General features: G+C 38.4%; 1 protein-coding gene across 1 annotated transcript; it reads right to left on the bottom strand.

The window, feature by feature from the left end:
• Window positions 1-21,406: 21,406 nt before the first annotated feature.
• Window positions 21,407-23,051, bottom strand: LOC111889092 (uncharacterized). Its single transcript, XM_052765539.1, has 5 exons — window positions 22,936-23,051; window positions 22,744-22,848; window positions 22,260-22,445; window positions 21,793-22,002; window positions 21,407-21,696 (listed from the first exon to the last, which is right to left on the bottom strand). Exons 1-4 carry the CDS (start codon window positions 22,936-22,938, stop codon window positions 21,802-21,804), a joined length of 495 nt encoding a protein of 164 aa, XP_052621499.1. The 5' UTR covers window positions 22,939-23,051; the 3' UTR covers window positions 21,407-21,696; window positions 21,793-21,801.
• Window positions 23,052-23,615: the final 564 nt, after the last annotated feature.

Genomic DNA, 23,615 nt, shown 5'->3' with positions numbered 1-23,615 from the left:
TAGTATTGAGCCCCACTAAGTGAATTTCCCCCATGGATCGTTGTCGAACTGAGTTACACTTGTCAAGGAAGAACGTAGAGAAACAAGAAACCTTTCCCTCGTACATGCAGATGAGGAAGAACAGTTCACATCAGTTAATTTGACTAGGATTGAGGCAACCAAATATGCTTGTAGAGAGGTTCCGATGTGCAATTTGCCAACAAGGATGCACAATATTCTTTAGTGTAGTTGGTACCCATGATTGTGCTAAGCTATTTGTAGGTGAGTCTGTGACTTAACCCTTGCAACTGGAATGTAAGGATTTTTGCTTCATTATCCTTAGCAAATGTACTAAGGAACTCCAAGGTTGGTTCTTTGAAAGTTCTATCAAAGAGCTTCAGAAATTTATCTCACTCCATTCTTTGAAACAGACGCGCCAAACCATCATCGACCCCAAGATTTGCCATTGACTCCTTATAGTAGAACTTTGTTGGCCAGATTTCTTTATTGGTAAGGTTAGAGCAATACTTTTGTTTTTGTTTCTGTGATCGTAAGGAAAGGATTGCCTCCCTCGTCTCCACCTTTCTTTCATTTTCTGGATGCCTTGCATGATGTATCAACAACATTCTTTTTCGGGTTAGTATCAATGGTTGATCCATGGATGTGTGTCTTTGTATGAGTTTTGGCCATTCTTGAAGACCTACAAAAACAAACCCAATTCACACAGTAATCCCTCTTCTCATCTCTCTCAAAATTAATATGACAATATTTGAACTGAACACAAACAATTCCAACAAATAAGTGCACCCAAGTTTTGACAATTCAATTTTTTTAAAGAATACCACCAGACTCTATTTAACAATTCCGACTAAAATCTTGCAACAATTCTAGTAAAGTTCAACAATTTCCAACCAAACTATAGACAATATTCAATCGAATTCCCAAGCAATATCAACATATTTATCAACTCTCAAACCAAGCCTTTTAAATAATCTGGGTATTAACTAACAATCTTACGTAATTTTTAAAGAATATTCCTTTGCAATTATCATATTAGAGCACGAAATGTAAGTAACACCAAGGAAAGAAGGTATTCGATTTTTGTCCCAGAAATTTGTAGCTTGAATCCGAAATCAGCTCACTTGCACCCCAAGCTTAATGGTTGTTCATAAGTGCCAAAATGCAAGACTCTTTCAATACTACAAAGTTTTGAACTTAATTATTACTAAAAATCGAACGACGGATCGTGGTGGTGCAAAACGTCTGGTGAAAATTTTCGGTTTTGTTCAATAAGACGTGTAGAGCTTGGAAAAAGAAAAACTGTGGTGGTGTCGGAATTGCGAGAAGTGGTTTGGACGGAAAGTGGAAAAATTGTGGCGGTAGCACCCCTTATTCCGACAACTAAAGAAAATTTTTTAGTGTGGTTTGTAGAGATCAGAAAAACTAAGAGAAAGACGCAAATTTCATCAAATTCCAACTGACGGTTCAACGGGAAAATTATTTTTTTCAGTGAGGTGGGTATTGTGCTCTTATGTTCTCGAGAGAGAGAGAGGGAGGGTTTATGGAGGAAGGAAAAAACACATGTAACACATGAAGAATCTGATTCACTCTTAACCAATTTGGTTAGCGAACTCAACGAAAGTCAAATCGTTTAAGTCTGTTCAACGTAAGTCAACGAAATTCGTCAAATAGTCTAGCAGCTTTTGGGGATCACATAGACCCCCACATAGGTCGCATAAATTCATCAGGTTGAAGAGGGTGTCAAGCTAGTTTTTTTTCTTGGATCGGTCTTGGCCGCGCAGGGTAGTCGGGCACCCATGCGTGGGTCGTGTTGTTGGTTTAATAGTATTGTGTCAAATGTATGTATATTATAATTTATTTTATTCCGGTTAGGGCCTGTCCATTCTCGACTTAGTTATCTAGTCTAACCTTAGCTATCTAGTCTAACCTATATATTGCATGCATGTATCATTAGGGTTAACGTTTTCGTATCCCTACCTAGCTCTCACAAAGAATTTCTTTCATTCTGAACTCTTCTAAAGCTATTTTAATCAAATCATTCGTCACTCTTTTGATCTTTGTTTTATTGTCATTTAATTCACGTTCATTATTATAGAATCTATCGATCTTAATTATTGTTCTCACTATTGGTATTAGAGCAGGAGACAGTGTAATTAATTCGCTATTCTTCTATCGAGTATAAGGTTTTATTAGGGTTTTATGTTTATCTCATATCTATTCTTGTTGTCTCAATCGATTGTAGATTCTAGATCTAGATCTTTGGTTTTTCCCTTGAACTCGATTCACATTTTACACATCTGATTCTATATTTGTTTTAGTTAACACTTGATAATATGCCTAACAAAGATCCTCTTTCTCTTTCGTTCAATATCTCAAGCAATATTGGATCCACGACAAGGATTCCAATTCTCTTTCCAAATGATTATGAAGTGTGGGCACTCCACTTTGAATATTATGTTCTTAGACTACAAGAACATGGTTCCACCATATGGTGTGTGATTACAAAAGAGACGTACATGCATACAGATACCATAAAGGAAATCAAAACTTTGGCTGACTACAATACACTTGTTGTTAAACACACCGTTCCACAAGATGAGATGAATAAACTGATGAGTAATATAAAAGCAATGAGAATAATTCGATTTGCTCTTCCTCTAGGCACTTTTCTTCTTGTAAGTACATGCGATACTGCTAAAGGTATTTCCGATAGGTTGAAGGATTTCTATTCAAGTAACGCTGATTTGGAACATTCCGTGCAAACATTGCTCTTATTAGAGTTTGGAGTGTTTGTACAAAAAACCTGATGAGAAGCTAGATCAGACGTTCAACCGTTTCAATCATTTATTGAGCAGGATGCTCAAGAACAGTCTTAAGAGTGAAATAATTGAACAAAAAGTCACATTTATGAATGGACTTAGATTCGAGTGGAAGGTTGTTGTTTCCACTGTTAAGGAACACGAACAATTTAAAAGCTATTCGTTGGCCAAATTTGTGGGCATTCTGAGATCTCACGAAGATGAAGTCTCTAGGGAAATGAAGCTTGTTTCAAGCATTGGATCCTTAGCACTGGTTGCGAAAGGAAAGAAGACAGCAGAAGAAGATTCCGAATAAGACCTTTTGGAAAGAGAAATCTCAAAAGAAGACAAGGCTCTTTTGGTGTCCAATCCCAAGAAGTTATATAAGAAGTATTTTTCTCGTTACAAAAACAAGTTTAGGTAGGGTAATTCTAGTTCAAAAAAGCCTAAAGATGAGAGTTTTAAGAACTTTAGGAACGAGGATGAGAAGAAGGAAAAGAAGCTGTTGGGTGATTCAGGTTATGATTGTAATTACTGTCATAACAAGAATCACTTTGCGAAGGAGTGCATGTTAAGGAAGAAAATTAGTAGAGTGAAAAAGAAAAAGACGAAGCTTACTATGTTCAGAAGATAGAGGAGCTTAGGAAAAAGAATGTAACAAATGTGAAGCCAACGTTGATCGTATAGGAATACAATGATGATGATGGATGAGTCGAGGTGTGGTCTATAGACTCAGAGGATGATGAGGTAAGGAAACCCACACATGGCGGGTTCTTTGTGGTAAATTCAGAATTGCAAGGTTATAAAGGAAAGTGGTTATGCCTCGTTCCGAAGTTTAACTAAAGAAAAGATGAAAAGAGAAAAGAAAGTCATGAGAGAAAATAAGAGAAAGAAAAGGAAAACAAAATTTTCTTTCGTGTTCCCGAGTTGGAGAGAGGTGGAAGGAAAATGAATCATTTTGTTCTTTCTTTCCAAAACCCCCCAAATCGGAAGGAAAGTTAGGAGGGAAAGTGATCCTCCCATTTCCCTCCACTTCCTTCCACTTCCCTCCTTTAATGAATACTCGGGAACACCAATCACTTTTATTTTTTTCTCATTTCCACTCATTTCCTTTCCTTTCTCTCGTTAAGTTGAACTTGGGAACAGGATGTTAATGGTTCATAATGGGGTTTCGGAACAAAGCGGGTATGCTACTGACGGTGGTCAAGCTTCTGAAAGTTGTTTTGTTGTGAAGATAGTTTTAGAGCAAGTGAAAGAATGCAAGAAGGTGGTTGATAAGGTACATTCTATACTCAAATATCTTAACATTCCCATCTCTTGTTATGAATCCGAACTAGACGATTTAAAATATACTATTTCTAATTTTAGTGATAGTTTAAAACAAACTCGTCTTAGTAATTCTAATCTGACTGAGCAACTTAATAGGGTAACACTTAAAAGTGAAGAGACAAGATTAAGAATAGAGGCTTTGTAATTAGAGCTTACTAGATCGCGTGATGATGCCATTTATCTTAAAAGAGATAGTCTTGCACTTTTGAATCAAAGGTATATTTTTGGTTTAATTGCTAAGCGTTTATATTTCAATATTACTCAATTATATTTAGATTGTGAAATAGGTAAAGGTCTACATAAAATGATTTTAACCTTTCTTTAATTGAAAGAGGATGAAATCAATGTTGATTGCTATAAATGCGAATCTATTGTTTCATCAGATGGCGTTTCTGATTCATACAGGGTTGGACTTGAGAAAACCGAGGAATACATATAGTACAAAGACCATAAAATATGTTGAAAGAAATGTTAAATGAACAAGATAAAGAACAAATCAAATTGAGTAATATGCAAAAGTATGACTCATTATGCTATAAATTAAATTCATAGAATACTTTTAGTTCCGAAAACATTTCTGAATTTGATGAAAGTGATATGAGTGAAATTTTTGTAGAGGATGAAATTGATTGTTCTGTTTTAGTGCAAAATGTTAATGAACCTAAGAAAAATTTGATTTCCGAAAACTCAATCGAATTCGTTTACATTGTTGAAAACAAAGGTTCTAATGTTTTGAAAGAAAAAGCAACTGTTTTCCAAAAGTGCAAACTGTACCAAATCAGGTTTTTGTTAAGAAAGGATTGAACAAAAATGATACATCTAAACTAACATACCTGGTTGTTGATGATAATGCGAATGGATGCGATGAATTCTTCTATTCGATGCCAATAGATAATTCCGACGATACAAAAGGTCTTTCAAAAATGACCTCTTCTAAAATAAAAGGAAAATACATTTCAGAACCATTGGATCGTGTGGAACTTTGTTATGGTAAGGCAGGGCCTAGTGGCATAAAAGATGTTTCAAGTGAGACCTCTTCAGAACAACACTAAACGTCAGACAGAAAAGAAAAACCAAAATCTAACATTTACAAGTCTGCTAAAAAAGTTATTGCTAAGAGAAGATAGTTGAATGCCAGATATAGGAAGAATTTAAAAGAAAGAAAGCGTCTTTGGAATAAAAGAATTCAAACCAAAGTTCAGTCAATTCAAAACGATCTTCTAATCATAAAGTCAATTCCACTGAAATTCCAAAACCAAAGTCAAAATTTTCTCCAAAATCACTAGTTTCGAAACCGAATGAAAAGCCAAAATCAACGTGTTCTCAAAAAACACCGTTTTCAAAACCTCTCAACAAATCAAAAGATTTTAAGGGTAAAAGTAAAGTTGTTTCGGAACCAGAGATTACTCTCGAGGAATACAAAGCAAATTTGAAAAAAAGGAGGAAAAGGGATTTTAAAAAAAATGTCACCAAAAATCAAAGAGTATATTTAACGAAAATCCAATTTTGTTGAAATTAATCTTTGTGATAACAAAGTGGAAGTTTTAAAAATCGAAAAAGGGAAGAATCATGTTTGGAAAAGAAAATCATTTTGGGTTGAGAAAACTAAGATATTTCCTGTTCAAAAGAAATCCTCACAAGGACCCAAGTTGGGTTGGGTTCCTAAATATCTCTAAATTTTGCAGGTTATGCATGATGAACAGTATGATTCGGAATGGTATATTGATAACGGTTGTTCACGTCACATGATTGGGAGAAGAGAAGAATTAGAAGAGTTTAAATCTTTAAAGGATGGCGGTATAGTGAAGTTTGGAAACAACACTACTGGGGAGATGAAAGGCTATTGGATGATTATGAATGGCGAATTCTCGATTAGGATGGTAGCATATGTTGAGGGTCTGCAACACAATCTGATAAGTGTTTCACAATTGGTTGTAGGTACAGGACTGAAGGTATCATTTGTTGAAGAAGGTTCAGAGATAATTGAAAAGAAATCTAAGGTAGTGCTTCTAAAGTCCAAAAGGAAGGGAGAGATGTATCCTCTGAATCTAAATCCAATCAAAGGGAAGCCATCTATTTCCTTATTTACGAAAGCATCTTTGGGTGATAGTTGGCTATGGAACAAAAGACTTTCCCATCTGAACTTCAATGATATAAACAAGCTTGTTATTGGTGATCCTGTTCGTGGTCAACCTCTTCTAAAATTCGAGAAGGAACATTTATGTGCTGCCTGTGAGCTTAGAAAAGAAAGTAGGAATAGTCACTCAACAATCATCAACACCAAAATCATTGAGCCACTGGAATTATTGCACATTAATCTTTGTAGTCCATCAGCCATCTAAAGTATTGGTGGCAATAAATATATTCTATTTATTGTTGATGATTTTTCTAGATTTATCTAGGTGCTCTTTCTTAGATAGAAATCAGATGCTACTCCAAAGCTGATAGATTTCATCAAGTAGGTTGAGCTACAATTACGAAAGCCTGTTCGGAAAATTTGCAGTGACAATGGTTCGGAATTCAAAAACCAAGCATTTCAAGAATTCTTAACTAGAAAAAGGGATTGCTCACAACTTTTCTTCACCTTACACTATACAATAGAACGGGGTAGTTGAAAGACGTAATCTATCTCTTTGTGAAGCTGCAAGGACGATGTTAACATTTGCGAATCTTCGTCTCTACTTCTGGGCTGACACTATTACAACTGCTTGTTTCACACAAAATCGTTCCTACATTAACAAAAGATTTCTCATTACTCCTTATGAAATCTTGAACAATCGGAAACCTTACGTTAAATTCTTTCATGCATTTGGTTCCAGGTGTGCTCTTTTTAACTCTAAAGAAAGTCGGAATAAATTCAATGTGAAAGCAGGTGAAGGAATTTTTCTGGGTTATTCTTTAACATCAAAGGAAAATAGGTTTCTGAATAAGAAATTAAGAAAAACTGAAGAAACCTACTATGATACCTTTGATGACAACTACATGAAGAGATATCAGAAAGAAGATTGTTAGTCTGCGAAAATCTTTCCGTCGACAAATTCAATGACAATTCCTCTTATGAATTTGTATGAAAAATTTCTAAATTGTTTGATGAGCCTGAAAAAGCTAATTCCCCAGAATCGTAGGCCAAGGACAATCAAGAAGATGAATTGAAGAAGATTGTTGATGAAGCTACTGAACACATCGAGACTTCTCAGGGGCCACTAATTCTGAAAGAACCTTAGCGATAACCTACTGATGCTCCATTCCAAGGGGAGGGTTCCACTTTGCACCCAAATACTGATACTCCTCTCTAGGGGGAGAATTTGATTCCAAATAAAGGGTCACATGCAAACTTCCAGGGTGAGAATGAAAATAATGACTCAAATATACAACCGAATTTTGAAGAAGTGTATGTTGAAATTGATCCCACACATGATCATAATTATCCTCCCATGTTTAAATGGAACAAAGATCACCCACAATCTCAAGTGATCGGAGACTTATATTTAGGAGTTCTTACAAGGGATCAACAAAAAGAGAAACAAACAACATTATTTTCATAATTGGATTTTTGTATGTTTAATTCTTTCATTTCTAAAATTGAGCCTAAAACTCTGAAAATTGCTCTTGATCATGCATATTGGGTTCAAGCAATGCAGGAAGAACTCAAAGAATTTGAGCAAAATAAAGTATGGAGATTAGTTCCCACTCCCTTGGATGCTTCACTTGTCGGAATGAAATGGGTATTTCGAAATAAGATGGATAAATAGGGAAACATAATCTGTAACAAGGCACAATTTGACGTTAAAGGCTACTGTCAAGAAGAAGGAATCAACTACAAAGAGACATTCGCACCGGTGTCTAGACTGGAATCTGTTTGGATTTTTCTCACCTATGCAGCTCTGAAAACTTTGATGTATATCAAATGGATGTGAAGTGTTCATTTTTGAATGGTGAATTGCAAGAAACCGTCTATGTTGAACAACGTCCTGGCTTTGTGAATGAAAATTATCTGAATCTTTGCTATGTTCTAGATAAAGCGGTATATGGTCTTAGATAAGCACCGAGGGCATGGTATGAAACTTTGAATCGATTTATTTAGCAATCTAAATTTAAACAAGGTACTGTTGATCCTACCTTCTTTCGTAAGGAGGGTAACCATCTGATGATTGTTCAAATTTACATTGATGACATTATTTTCAGATCTACTAATCCCAACTTAACAGTTGAATTCCAAAAGCTAATGGAAACTAATTTTGAAATGAGTTCAATGGGTAAGATTGACTTTTTCCTTGGATCGAATATAAGACAGAGTTCAAAAGGTATTTTCATTAATTAAGAAGCCTTTACAAAGACCTTATTGGTGAAATTCAGAATGGTGGGTGATATGACTTTGAATCGTCAATCAAAGTTCCAATGGCATTTGGAACAAAACTCACACCTTCTCTTGATAAACCACCAGCTGATATGACTTTGTATCGTCAAATGATTGGCTCTTTGTTATACTCAACTTCCAATCGTCCCGATATCAGGTTTGATGTGTGTTACTGTTCCAGATTTCAAGCCAACCCTAGAGAACCTCACATGTTGGCAGTCAAGAACATCTTTCGATATCTGAAGCGGACTACTTCTCTTAGACTATGGTATCCATTGAATTTAGGATTCTTTGTGCAAGCATATTCTGATGCTGACCTAGGTGGATGTGGACTCGATCGGAAAGGTACATCAGGGGGATATTAGTTTATGGATGGAAAACTTGTTAGTTAGCAATCTAAGAAACATACATGTGTATCTTTGTCAACTGTTGACGCTGAATATATAGCAGCTGCATCATGTACATCCCAAATTGTGTGGATTCAGAACCAGCTTAGGGATTATGGTATTAATGTGAAGAGAATCCCTACAAGTGTGTGAGATCCCTCGAGTTATGATGAATATTCTAATGTTTGTTATGGTGTATTTTGAGTATGGTGACCCTATGCACTAGGTCAGTTGGCAGTTCTAGCACAGGTGAGGGATCAGGCTCGGGCTCTGGAGTCGGGCAACTCAATGACCAGATGAGGGAGTTCATTTCATCTGAGGTTATGCGTAGTATGATTGACCAGACTCCTGTGATCTTCGGTACGATCAAGGAGGGAATTTTGGAGATTTTGGATGAGAGACTGGGTGCATTCCGCACTAAGATAGCGACCATGATGGGGGCGTACACAATGACTTTGAGGGAGTTCCGAGATTGTGGGGCTCTAGACTATCGTAGGGGCTAGGGACCCCATTTCTAGCAGTAGGTGGTTTGCAGATGTCGCTAATGCCTTTTGTACCAGTAGATGTCTCGAGGGGGACAAGGTCCGACTTGCTGCCTGTATCCTAAAGGACAGGGCACACGACTGGTGGGAGTAGGTTGCGAACGCGGTTGGTGATGATGCCCTAGACACTATGACCTGGACTAACTTCTCGACCAAGTTCAGGGTCGAGTGCGCACCTGTGATAGAAGTGCAACAGCTTGTGCGGGAGTTCCATGATCTCCGACAGACAACTGAGACGGTGACGGAGATCACCGCTATATTTAGGGATAGGGCCCTTCTTTTTCCGGTAGTATGTGGCGGACGGGGAGATGAAAAAGGCCTGGTACCATGAGATGCTGAGGAGCGACATTCGGAAGTTTGTGAGCCGATCCAGCTTCAAGATGCTGGAGGATATGAAGCGAGGGCTCGGGAGATGGAGATTGATTTAGAGATGGAGAGGAAGAGGAAGCCAGAGGCAGCGTCTGGCATGGAGGGCTCGAGAAAGAAGCCCAAGGTAGATTCCCAAGGGAAGGGCCAGTAGGGCCGAGGCCGTTGCGTCAAGTGTGGTAGGACGCACGAGGGGACGTGCACGGCGGGTAGTTCAGGCTGCTTTAAGTGCAGCCGAACTGGACATGTTAGCAGGGATTGTACTACTACCACCACCACCACATGATCGAATCTGATTTGCTTCCAATGCAATCAGAGGGGCCACAAGAGGTCTCAGTGCCCAAATTTAGCAGTAGTAGGACAGGTGGTGACACCCGCTCCTGCCACATTGAGGATTACAGATGGTCATCAAGACCGGACAGAGGTGCCTGTGGCAAAGAGCAGGGCCTTCTAGCTGACAGCAGAGGCGGCACGAGCAGCTCCCGATGCTGTGACGGGTATGTATCTTCTCCTTATCTCTTTATTTATATTGATTTGTCTCGTATGTTTATGTGTTTTGTTGTAGGATCGTTCTTAGTGACGATATATCTGCTCTGGTATTATTCGATTTGGGGGCTACCCGATCCTTTGTATCTCTCGCGCTCAACAAGTCATTTGTTGAAGCTCCGGGGGAGCTGGACTGTCCCCTTGATGTAGAGATAGATGATGAAAGGACTGTTCAGGTCGTGAGAGTTCACCGGGGATGTACACTGCAGTTGTTCGATGAGCAATATTCTGTGAATTTAGTCCCTATTCCCCCGCAAGGGAATAAGGTTATCGTGGGTATGGACTGGTTGAGCCCCAATGGAGTGGTGATCGACCGCGAGCAATAGCTAGTGGGATTTAGGACCCCAAGTTGGGGAGGCTTGGTGATTCAGGGCGAGAGGCCATAGTGTGGATCGAATTTGTGTTCGGCAGCGAGGGCGAGACACTACCTTCAACAGGCTTGCTGTTGGGTCAAAATATGGTTTATACTTTGCTTTTTTAGGCAATTATATTTTTCTGTAATATTTTTGGAGTTTACGATCATGTTTACGGTTGAGTTTAGGGCCGTAAACACCTTACAGCCGTAAACCCATTTACGACCCATGTCCACCAAGCCCATGTTCCCCTTGTATAAATATAGGTGTTAGGGTGTGAGGAACAGATTGATGAACATAATAGCGAGAAACGAGAGCTTATATGTCTGTGTGTCTGAATCTCATGTAAAGGAGCATCATTCCAATCTATTCAATACATTGAAGATTCATATTATTCTTCTTCTCCTTCTCTTCTATTTGATCTGACATCATCCGTTTGATTAACATGCTACACCATCAAACGGATCTGATTGATACACAGGCAAAATTAGGGACTTATAATTGGTATCAGAGCCAAGTTGTATCAGTCAATTTTGTCAGATTTGGGGCATTATTTGATCTTATTTTCAAATTGCGTTTTTGGATAGATCTCGCAAAAATAAGGGGGGCTTTGTTCTTTGTGTTTTTCATAAAAAAGGGTTTTTGATCGAATTTTGGAGCTTCAAAGTCGAAAAATTGGTGTTTTTGGTCGGAGTTAGCGGCCGGCGGCTAGGGTTTCGGAGTTCATGGCCGGAAACGGTTCATGGTCGCCGGAGGATTGCGGCCGGTGTTTGCGGTCCGAGGAGTTCACAGCCTCAGTTTGCGGCCTCGAAGTTTACGGCCTTGCAAGAAGCAGCCTCGCACCTTGGTCCTCGTCCTCGCTTCCAGGGAGCTTCGCAGTACATCAGCCTTCGCAGTAGCAGCGCCTCGCTTCACATATATAAAAATAGGAAACGAGTTTGGGGGCTGCCGAGCCAATCCCTTGTGATATAACTTCGAATCTTTAAACTTAACCCATCCCTGTCGATTCCAACTTTCATTTTTTAACAGTTTTAACCCCAAAATTGAATTTCCTTTTTATTTTTTAAATTGTTTTTTTCATCCAAAACAAAATTAATTAATTAATTAATAAAAAAAAATTAAATTAAAATTAAAAAATAAAATTATATTTTAATTTATGACTTTTATTTTTTAACTTTTGACCTTAAATTTTGACTTTGACTTTCAAGTTTGACCTTTGACTTTAAACTTTGACTTTTTCGTTTCACTTTTAAATTTTCAAATTTAACTTTTCGGTTTGACTTTCAAGTTTGACTTTTTGAATTTTGACTTTTTGAGTTTGACTTTTTAAAATTTTGACTTTTAATCTTTATTTTAGCTTCTAGTTGTGCTTTTTAATTAATTTTAAGGTCTACGAGGGAGTTGAAAACATGAAAGAGAGTCGTCAGGATATGTTAAGACAATTTTAACATGTTCGATTATACCCCTGGAGAAACCCTCGAAACTCAGTTGCAACGATTTACTACACTCACTACTGAGATGAATATAGCTGGGATCTTCTTGTCCAAATTTGAGATAAACAAAAAGCTATTGAATTCACTTCCGAAATCGTGGGATATGAACGTGGCTATCATGAAGAAGACAAAAGATCTCTATCATCTTAGTCTTGCTGATGTAATTGTAGAACTTGACACTTTGAAGCATAGAAAAACAATGAGTTCTGAAAACATTCTGGTCACTGAGGTTACATGTACTCCAGCTTGTGAAGCTACGATTAAATTTCTTCGGGAACAAATTGATTTATTTAAAAGAGAAGTTGAGGACCTGAGATATGAAGGATATCAACTCAGGAAAGGACAGAAACCCCTGAAGGCTGAATTAGAAGAAAAAACCAAGGACTTTAGGAAACTTCATGAAGAGTATACCAGAAAGTGTGAAAAATTATGATTATATTAAGAGACAACTTGCTACTGTAACTGAAGAACTTGACGCTTTAAAAATTAAGTGTGGAAAAACTGATGTCAGTTTCAAAAATTATATTGCGTCAAGTCAGACAGTCGAGTCCTTATATGAAACCCAATTACAATTCAAAGAAAATCAAAACAAGGGTCTAGGGTATGATAGTGTACCTCCTCCTTATAATCATAACTACACATCCATCCCTATGACACAAGAAGAAATTGACAGGGAGGCACATCTTCGATATGGCAAACGAGCTGGATTTATGTCAGGAGGAGTTATTAATATTGAAGATACTAATGATGCTACTTCTTGTGCAGGAAAAGTAACAGAGGATGAGAACAAGGAGAGTTCTTCTGAACAAACAAACGACCCCTTGAACTCTAAATCTGTTGCTTCTAATCAACATGTCGTTGGTAAATACAGGCCACCATTTCAAGCTAAACAGAGTGCCTGTTGCAACTGTGCGTGTGGGAAAAGCAAGAGACAAGGCAAGGATACGCCACCAGGGGCAGGAAGAAACAACTTCACAGTGAAGAAAAGGACATGTTTTCACTGTGGAACACCTGGACACATTGCCAGGAATTGTCCTAATCGCGTGTACGTTCCCTATTATGCACAAGGATGGCAAAACGCGCCAAAAGGGAGATTTTTCAAAAGAAACCCTTCAAGGTCACGTTCAGATAACGCCGACTGGATTGCCAAGAAGGCCAAGAATTCAACTCCCAAGGCCAAGAATCAAACTCACAAGGCCAAGCATCTAACTCCCAAGAACAAGAAGGGAATGCTGACCCAGAAATCTAGTTCAAGAGATGCTCCTGTAAAACCAAGACCGGCTAGGTCAAAGTCATCTCGGCAGCCGACTTCAAGTTCCAAATCAAGTGCCGAGGCACCCATCGGATCTAACAAGAAATGGGTTAAACCCGAATATAGATGGGTACCAAAGGTGAAAACTCCCAAATCAATTAATGATTCTAATATTTCTACATCTTCTGTTTGTGATATGCAGGATATGTCATGAGAGACAGTATCGTGCGTTGATGACAAAGGTCGACCCAGTTTCAAAATGGACTGGGTTCCAAAGACCAACTGATCCCGCTCTGTGTCGGTGCAGCTATGGAGGCATATCATCAGACTTCGGTTTGTTGGTAGTGGCTGCTCCTGGCATATGATTGGGGACATCTCTCAACTGTACAACACTCAGAACATTATTTGAGAGTATGTGTCCTTTACAGGAAGGGAAGAAAGGAAGGGATCACTCATGGGATTAGTGCTTAATAACATGAAGAATTTTCGGATCTGTTCTGAGATTACGCATGCTGTTCTCAGACCTTCTGAATACAGATTCAATCGGTGAATTACGGTTTGCGTTTTCTTCTCTATTCTCCTGAGTTTTTCTTAAGCTGATTCGCTTTAAAGACTAATTTTTGTCTTAGGTTAGTTTAAATTTGCGCATTTATTTTCGTTTCTCTCCCATGCACAAATTTAGGGGCAGAAATAAAAACAAAACAAAAATTAGAATATTAAAAAAAAACCAAAAAACATTATAAAATTTAAAAATCCAAAAAAATATGGTGTAAATGAAAAGAAAACTTGAGGGAGAAGTTTTGGGAAATGAAATGAGCAAGTGATAACGGGCAATCTGAATCTGCGTAACGTACCTAAGTTGAATTGTCTACGCTCTGTGCTCGATGCGCTGGTTGGCTCGAAAGATTTTAAATGGACTTGACTAGGGAGAGTTGATCCTAATGAATTCAAGGGCTTGACAAATTTTGACCTAGTTAGATCCGTTTAACCTGATTTCACGACGCTCGGATACGTTGAGCAGGGAGATATACACGAGACTCTACCAGTCACATTAAATAACCCGTATCTAGAACTGTGGATTCACTTTTCCTCGATGTGCGGATTCTGTCCTTAATTCCGGTTGGATGGGGCGACTGGTAAATTTCGATAAATTAGGTCTGTAGAATATCATTTTCTTTCTTTCCGTCTGTTAGTCATATGTTGTCTCCTTTGCGTGACTTCCAATCCGACCTGGTACATAACATATCAACTCTATTTCTCTGCAGGTTATATATATGAAATTCCTCTTATCTGTTAGCCATATGATGTCTCCTTTGCGTGACTTCTAATCCGACCTGCTACACAGCATATGCAACCTTCTACTTCTCAACCCCTCTGAAACAATAAGTAATAGAATTCTGAATCTATCCTCTCTCTGAATGGTTGTCTGCTCACCCGGTGTAAGGATTACTCTGGAAGTTCTTGATGGCTGGGGCATATCAGGAAGCGGGAAACACGCTCTAGTACAACTAAAATTGAACAAATACAGATTGTCTGTAGATCTCACTGCTCGATTTAGGTGGACAACAATACCCCTGGTTGTAGTCAGTTAAATGGTCATAAGAAAAATTTATTTAAGAATTAGGGCCAATCATGATAGTAATGTTACAATTAGATATATGCATGTATCATGTCATTGGTAAATTATCCAAAATATTGTCACAAATTTTTCATGTTTAAGTGGACCACAATACTGGCGATCGATTAGACGAAGATGTGAAGATAAGGGTACCGACAAGTGGAATAAGGTTGTCCAACAACTTTGATCCCAAAACACTCTTAAAGTTAGATATCATTTTATTTTTGTTGAGTCTGTTCATAGTGTTCTTCTAATTTAAATATAAGGGGTAGAATTAAAAAAAACAAACAAAAATCAGAAAATTCAAAATAACAAATAGTGTTATTTCTGTTTTATTTCTTGTTCAGAAAATATGAAAAACCCAAAAATATTGTGTGCTAAATTTTCTTTTAGTTTTGTTTTGTCTTGAAAAGTGAATTCAGGTGAAGAAGAAACTCATGGAGTTTGTGTCGAAGATTTCTGAGCCAAAGGCTTCGTCCGTGAGCATCGAAGAATTGTCATTCGAAGGAGCAAGAAATGAAGATTATTCTTTCAACATTCAATCCTTCAACCCCAGAAGCAAGGTGAAGCTGAAATTGAAGATTATGTGACAGATTGCATTGAAGCCTCCTCAATCAGTCTGCTGCTATCGTTATACCTGCTGAAGTGATTTAGAAGATTTGTTCTCTATGATGTTCTCTATGAAGATTCTCAAGCTGAAAGCGTTATCTTTCAAGAATCAGTACGTGAAGCCTCCTCACCTAACGTGCTTTCAATGTCAAATTCTGAAGAAATTCCCAATTGCTTAAGATGAAGTCATTCATTGAAGATTCATATGTTTATCCTAATGTTGTGAAGAAATCGAAGGTTAAAGCTGAAGCCAAGCTCCCATTGAAGATTGACAAGAAGAGCCAACTACTTTTTAGGGGGAGCTTGTTGGGTCATTTAGAAAAGAAAGATATAAACGAAGGGGGAGATTGTTGGGTTAAAATATGGTTTATACTTTGCTTTTCTAGGCAATTATATTTTTCTGTTATATTTTTGGAGTTTACGGTCATGTTTACGGTTGAGTTTACTGCCATAAACACCTTACGGCCGTAAACCCATTTACGGCCCATGTCCACCAAGCCCATGTTCCTCTTGTATAAATATAGGTGTTAGGGTGTGAGGAACAGATTGATGAACAGATTAGCGAGAAACGGGAGCTTATATGTGTGTGTGAATCTTATGTAAAGGAGCATCATTCCAATCTATTCAATACATTGAAGATTCATATTATTCTTCTTCTCCTTCTCTTCTATTTGATCTGACATCATCCGTTTGATTGGCATTCCACACCATCAAACGGATCTGATTGATACACAGACAAAATTAGGGACTTACAGTTGTGCATGTTATGTCGCCTATGTTATGGATATCTGGGAGAAGGGTAAGGCGACTGTAAATGATGTACTGGTTGTACAGGAGTACCCAAATGTGTTCCCAGAGGATTTGCATGGGGTACCTCCGGAGAGGCAGGTAGAGTTCAGGATTGACCTAGTTCCTGGTGCGGCTCCAATAGCTAGGGAACCATATCGGTTGGCTCCTCGATCCTGTTTGTGAAGAAGAAGGACGGGTCACATCGGATGTGTATAGATTACCCTGAGCTGAATAAGGTAATGGTAAAGAACTGTTATCCCCTCCCGAGGATTGACGACTTATTTGACCAACTTTAGGGTGCATCTTGTTTCTCCAAGATTGATTTGCGATCGGGTTATCACCATATGCGAGTTAGGGACGAAGATGTGCAGAAGACAACCTTTAGGACTCGCTATGGTCACTATGAGTTTGTGGTGATGTCATTTGGACTCACCAGAACTCCTGTCGCGTTCATGGATCTCATGAACCATGTGTACAGACCGATGCTAGACCGGTCTGTGATATTTTTTATCGATGACATTTTGGTTTATTCTAAGACTCAGGAGCACATTGCGGAGCACCTGAGGGAGGTGCTGGAGACAGTGAGGAGAGAGAGAGAGAGAGAGTTTTTGCAAAGTTCTCTAAGTGTGAGTTTTGGTTGCGCAGGGTGCATTTTATGGGGCACCTTGTCAACCAGAAAGGTATTCTGGTCGATCCAGCCAAGGTAGAGGCCGTAATGCAGTGGGAGGTTCCGAGGTCTCCATCTGAGATTCAGAGTTTTCTTGGTCTGACAGATTATTATCGGAGATTCATCTAGGATTTCTCCAAGATTGTTGTTCCCATTATCCGACTGACCAAGAAGTCGGTGACATTCCGCTAGGGGCCTGAGCAACAGGCGGCATTCGAGACTCTCAGACAGCGGTTGTGCGAGGCGCCGATTATGACTTTTCCGGAGGGCGTCGATGATTTAGTGGTTTACTGTGATGCTTCATTCATGGGTATGGATGCAGTGCTGATGCAGCGGGGTCGCGTGATAGTATACGCTTCGAGGCAGTTGAAGCCTCATGAGGCGAATTACTTGATGCACGATTTGGAGCTGGGGGCTATGGTTTTCGTCCTCAAGAGTTGGTGACACTACCTCTATGGGGCTCGTTGTACCATTTACACGGACCACAAGAGAATGAGGTACCTGATGGATTAACCGAATCTGAACATGATGTAGTGTCGTTGGTTGGACGTGATGAAGGATTACGACTGTGAGATCCTTTATTACCTAGGGAAGGCCAATGTGGTGGTCGACGCTCTTAGTTGTAAGGCAGTTGCGGCTCTGATCTGAGACATATGCCTGAGGATGACAGTGGTTACTTCGTTGCAAGAACGAATTCGGGTGGCGCAGGTTGAGGGTATGAAGGAAGAGCGTCGAAAGTTTGTGGCCTCATCGATTATGAAAGTTGTGGGTTGTTGAGCTTACATCGGAGGTTTTGGGTTCGTTACTAGGGTGGAGTGCGCTAGGTTCTTATGGAGGAGGTGCACAAGTCAAGATTCTCCATTCACCCCAGGGCGACGAAGATGTATCCGGATCTTCGGTCTCATTATTGGCGGCCTTGTATGAAGTAGAACATAGCATGGTATGTGGAGCGGTGCTTTACTTGTAGGAAAGTCAATGCCGAACACCAGTGACCTCACGGCAAGATGCGGCTATTGGATATTTTCGTGTGGAAATGGGAAAATATCACTGTGGATTTCATCATGAAGCTTCCCACGACCGCATGTGGAGTGGATTCGATTTGGGTCATCGTGGATCGGCTGACCAAGAGTGCTCATTTCATCCTGATCCAGGAGAGTATATCGGTTGAGAAGCTAGCTGAGATCTACGTACGCGAGGTGGTGGCACGTCATGAAGTACCGACGTCAGTTGTGTCAGACTGAGTTGTTCGCTTCACCTCCAGGTTTTGGAAGCGGTTTCATGATGAGATGGGTACTCGTCTTCACTTCAATACCGATTTCCACCATCACATAGATGGGCATTGTGAGAGGACAATCCAGACTCTCGAGGACATGCTGCACGCATGTGTATTGGATTTCGGCGGCAGTTGGGATACGTATCTTTCGTTAGTGGAGTTTCGTATAACAACAGTTATCACGCCAGCATAGACCGAACTCCCTTCGAGATGCTCTACAGGAGGAAGTTTAGGACCCCAATCTTTTAGGGTGAGGTTGGTCAGAGAGTCATAGGGAGTACTGAGGTAGTACTCAAGACCACGGAGAAGATCCAGCAGGTCCGGAGCAGGCTCCAAGGTGCTCAGAGTTGGCAAAAAAACACCGTAAGGGCTCGGAGTGGACTTGGGAGCCAGAGGAGGAGCTGAGGGAGCATTACCTAGAGTTGTTTTAGGCATCAACCATCGAGGACAAAGTCTGAGACAAGTAGGGGAAAATTGTAACGCCTGGTTCTTGGTATGTATTTAATTCATTAATTGTTCAATTTATAAGAGCAACTCGACGAGTTAGAAACCCCAAACTCGTTGAGTAGAGATCATATGGTCCGCGTAATTTAAGTAACCCACTCGATGAGTTGAGAGGCCTCAACTCGACAAGTAGGCTGGCAGAGGTGAAACCCTAAGTTTTGGGGTTTGCAGCCTATTTAAGCACCTTAAACCTTCATGTTGGCCTCATTTCCAGCTTCCAAGTCCGAAACCCTAAATCTCGAAACCCTATTGCTATTGTGAGTGTTTGTGAGCCATTCTAAATGTTTTAGTGTGTGTATTGCAGCCATTGGAAGAATGAGAAGCTTGAGGATACAAGAAGGAGTTTGTAGATCCAGAACTCTTGCCTCATCCAGGAAATGTTTGCTGGTATAAAGCTTAAACCTTGACTTTTAGTTGTTTAGATCTCTTTCTTGGGATTATCTTTCTTGTTTTGATCCAAATGATATGATTCTTGGGACTTGGACGTCCCAAGTGGAGAACACTTCAGATCTAGGGTCTTGAGGGGACTTCATGGCATAAACGTGCTAACTTTATGTTATTTATGTTGATTAATAGCTAAGTGTGGGCAGGGCCCGTATCTTAGCATTACCTGAGTATGGATATGGAATGGATTGGTAGATTTTGGTTATACTTGTTGTCTATGTGATACTTGTATGTGTTCTTAGTTAGTTGGGTGTGGGCGAGGCCCGTATCTCATAGTTAGCTGAGTGTGGGCGAGGCCCGTATCTCATGGATAACTGAGTGTAGGCGAGGCCCGTATCTCATGGATATCGGAGTGTGGGCGAGACCCGTATCTCCTAGTTAGACGAGTGTGGGTGGGGCCTATATATCATAGTAACATGATTATGTGTATAGTATGTGGTAGTTTGGGGGAAATTCACTAAGCTTCGTGCTTACAGTTTTTAGTTTTAGTTTCAGGTACTTCCGGTAGCAAAGGGAAGAGTTCGGGATGACTACATTGTACACACGATGATATTAGCCTGGGATGTTTTACTTTGATATATTAGCATGTGGTATGATATGATGTTTTGAGATACTATTACTTATGTTTTGATGAGATGATTTTGATTACTACGGTTTTATTTATTATTTAAAAATAAAATTTTTGGGATATTTCAAGCCACTTCTTGACTGTGTGATTTGTCAGCTGTTGATTGCGCTTGTGAGGTGAGTCTTCTCACTATACTATGTAGGATGCTAGTTGTCTTTGTGATACTTGCATGAAAGATTAGAATCTGGCCCCTAGAAATTGTGTGAAAGGCCATGGTCTGACTCTTATCAATTGTATGAATGATTAGGATTTGGCCCATAACATTTGTATGAAAGACTAGGATATGAACCCTAGCAATTGTATAGAAGGCAAGAATATGGCCCCTGACATTTGTACATGTAAGACCATGATTTTTCCCATAGCATGAAGTGATTGTAAAACTAGGATTTGTCCTATGACATTCATTCGGGGTTAAAATATACCTGCTATCATGAGTCTAAAAATAAAAAGTATTGCTCATATCTTCAACCCATTTTACAAAAATTATACAGTTACAAACAAAGCATCTAACTATCTAACAATACTTCTATCTTTGTAAATTAATATATTTGTTCCAAATATTTGATTAATCATTACACTTTCAAATTATTAATAATGTTTTTCTTTATTAATTGTGATTTCTATATATCTAAAGTAGAAAAAAATTACGATTATTTAGTGGACTTAGTAGGTAAGTAAAAGGGTGTGTTTTTTTTATTTTTATTTATTTATTTTGAATACTTAAGAATGACAATGTTAATTGAATTTAATAAAAAAAACGTTTTTATGAATCATGATATTTTCAAAATTTATGAAATCTTATTTTATTGGACAAACGTAATTATGTTATTTATTTAAAAAACTATGTTATTTTACTTTATGAATCATGGTTTCTACGGGTTATAAACCTAGTAAATAAATATAAGAACAAGCTTAACACACTACTAGAAACATGAGTTTTAGCGACAGAAAAATCTGTCGCTATTCCGTCGCTAAATGTTGTTTGCGATGGATCGGCGACGGATTCACTCCATAGGTAATAAAAAGGTGGCTAATTTCTCAGCGAGGGTTTTAGCGACGGATCGGGTTTTCTCTTGCGACAAAGGTAGTGACAAAATATTCGTCGCTAAATGTCACTAAATGTCACTCAATGCATTCCGTCGCTGTTCTGTCGCAAATTTCCGTGAACAATTTTTTTTTTCCGTAGCTAATCCCTTGCAAAATTCATATACTATTTTTTTTTTCGTTGCCGATCTATCGCAAACTTTAGACATGAATTTTTTTCATCACTAATCCCTTGCAAAATTCATACATTAAATTTTTTTCCTTTCCGTCGCGGATCCGTCGCACACTTTAGACATGATTTTTTTTCCGTAGCTAATCCCTCGCAAAATTCATGCATTAAAATACTTTTTATTTTCTCACCACGAACTTGTAGTATCATTTTTTTATTATGATTCTAAAAGAAAAAAATACTACAATCATCAAATTATTATACTAAAGAACATCAAATAATGATACAACCAAGCATTACAATACCAAAACTATCAAAGTTTACCAAAGTGTCATTCAAGAAACATCCAAAAACGAAACTATCCACATAACAGCAAACTCCCAACGGTTTAACTTAAAAATAACATTTTAGAACCAAGAAATCCAAAGTATGCAAAAGAGGTACAAACAGAAAAAAGTTTAACCTTCAAAATAACATTTTAGCTGATATCTTCATTTCATGTCCATCCAATCATCTTCGGTTCTCATTCCTATAAAACATTATTCAAAACAATCAAAAACATCAAATACAAAAGGTTAACAAGTCATTCAAAAACATCAAATACTAATGGTTAACATCATATTACCTCTACTTTTCAATTTCCCATCATATTTTGCAAGGCTGCATACATCTTCTCCATTGCTTCATATTTTGCATCAATTTGTTGTTGTTTGGCATCTATTGCTGCAGCTTTGGCATCCATTTCCTCACGCATTTGTTGATGTTTAGCTTCCATTTCTGCAGCTTTAGCATCCATTTCGCCACGCATCTCGTTTCGTACACGTTCATAGACAACCTAAAGTACACTACCATGATAGGAAACTTTGTAAGTACAATGTCATGATAGGAAAATTTGTAAGTACAAGGCCATGATAGGAAACTTTGTAAGTACAATGCCATGATAGGAAACTTTGTAAGTATAATACCATGATAGAAAACTTTGTAAGTACAATGCCATGATAGGAAACTTTGTAAGTACAATGCCATGATAGGAAACTTTGTAAGTACAATGCTATGATAGGAAATTTTTATAAAGTACAAAATTAAACGAACCTCTTGGGATGTTATTGTACTAGATGTTCCTTCCAAAAAGCTCACTAGATCAGACACAGATCCGAATCCATATATTCTTCCTTTCTTGACTCCTCCGGAAACATCACACCATGTTTCATTATCCAAGAGGGGGTGGCAACTAGTATCATCACCAAACTTAGCCACCATAGCACTTTCATAAGCCTCCTATTATAGCAAAAAAAAAATATGAAAAAATAGTAACATGAAATAAGGAATGGAATGGTTCATTCCATCCCATTAAATTCATAATACTCAAACCTTGCATAAAGTTGATTACTACTTACAAAACACTTAATTACAACTAGGCAGAGGATCAAAAATTTAGAGATAATAATTTGTTTCTTTTCTTTTGTAAGTTGATTACTACTTACGAAAGATTTGTTTTCTGTCAATTAGTTGCTTTAACAAAGTCATTAACCCGAGTAGTAGGAAGTTTTGTTTCCTACAAAAGAATTGAAAATACCTTAACTTTAGCTGCCTTTGGTGTAATGTAATCTTGAGTAGACCGTTTAGTGTGCAACCTTGCATAAAGTTCAACTCCTGTAGGAGGGCGTTTAAGCATTGCTTGCTACAAAATCCATTAGTAATACATTAAAAAACAAAACAAAAACTCAACATTCTAAGTGGAAACTAACGTGAGATGCAAACATCTTACCATTCTTTTCTTATGTTGACGAATAGATATAGAACCCCCGGTATGTTTGGAAACTGAGCCATCTTCTAATTTATTTATGTTATTTTTCCCTGATTGTGATAAACGTTTCCATTTGATTGTGACGAATCGACTTCAATGAACTTCCTTTTTGATGGGTTACTTGGAACTTGTTCTAAGATGTTTGATCCTCTAACTGAAGAAGAAGGTTGACTTTCTGCATCATTGTATGATTGGGATGCATTTCTATCTCTAGCATCACGACCACTAATGTGACTACCACTGCGACCACCACCACGAGCTCCTCGTTGCGCCATTAGTCAAAAAATAACCCTTAAAATCAAGAATTAATAAACTATTTGTTAGAACAAGTATGTATTATAATAGAAAATTATAGAAGTAATAGTGGTACAATCACACTACGCAAGGTAACTAAGCGTCTCTGTTTTGTCTAATATGACTTAATGAGGAAAAGGGTAAAATGGTCATTTACTCACGTTCAGACAGTTCATCCAGTCCATATGATATACACATAGACAAAAGAGTAAAATGGTAATCTACTCGCATTCAGACAGTTTGTTCAGTCGATAAGTAAATACACAAAACAAGAAGGGTAAAATGGTGATTTACTCACATTAAGTCCATATGAATTAGACAAACGGAAGGGTATAGTGGTCATTTAA

The sequence above is a fragment of the Lactuca sativa genome, chromosome 7 (genome assembly GCF_002870075.4).
Source record: "Lactuca sativa cultivar Salinas chromosome 7, Lsat_Salinas_v11, whole genome shotgun sequence".
NCBI lineage: Eukaryota > Viridiplantae > Streptophyta > Magnoliopsida > Asterales > Asteraceae > Lactuca > Lactuca sativa.
The sequence above is the reverse complement of the archived record's forward strand: the minus strand, read 5'-3'. Positions and strand labels throughout refer to the sequence as shown.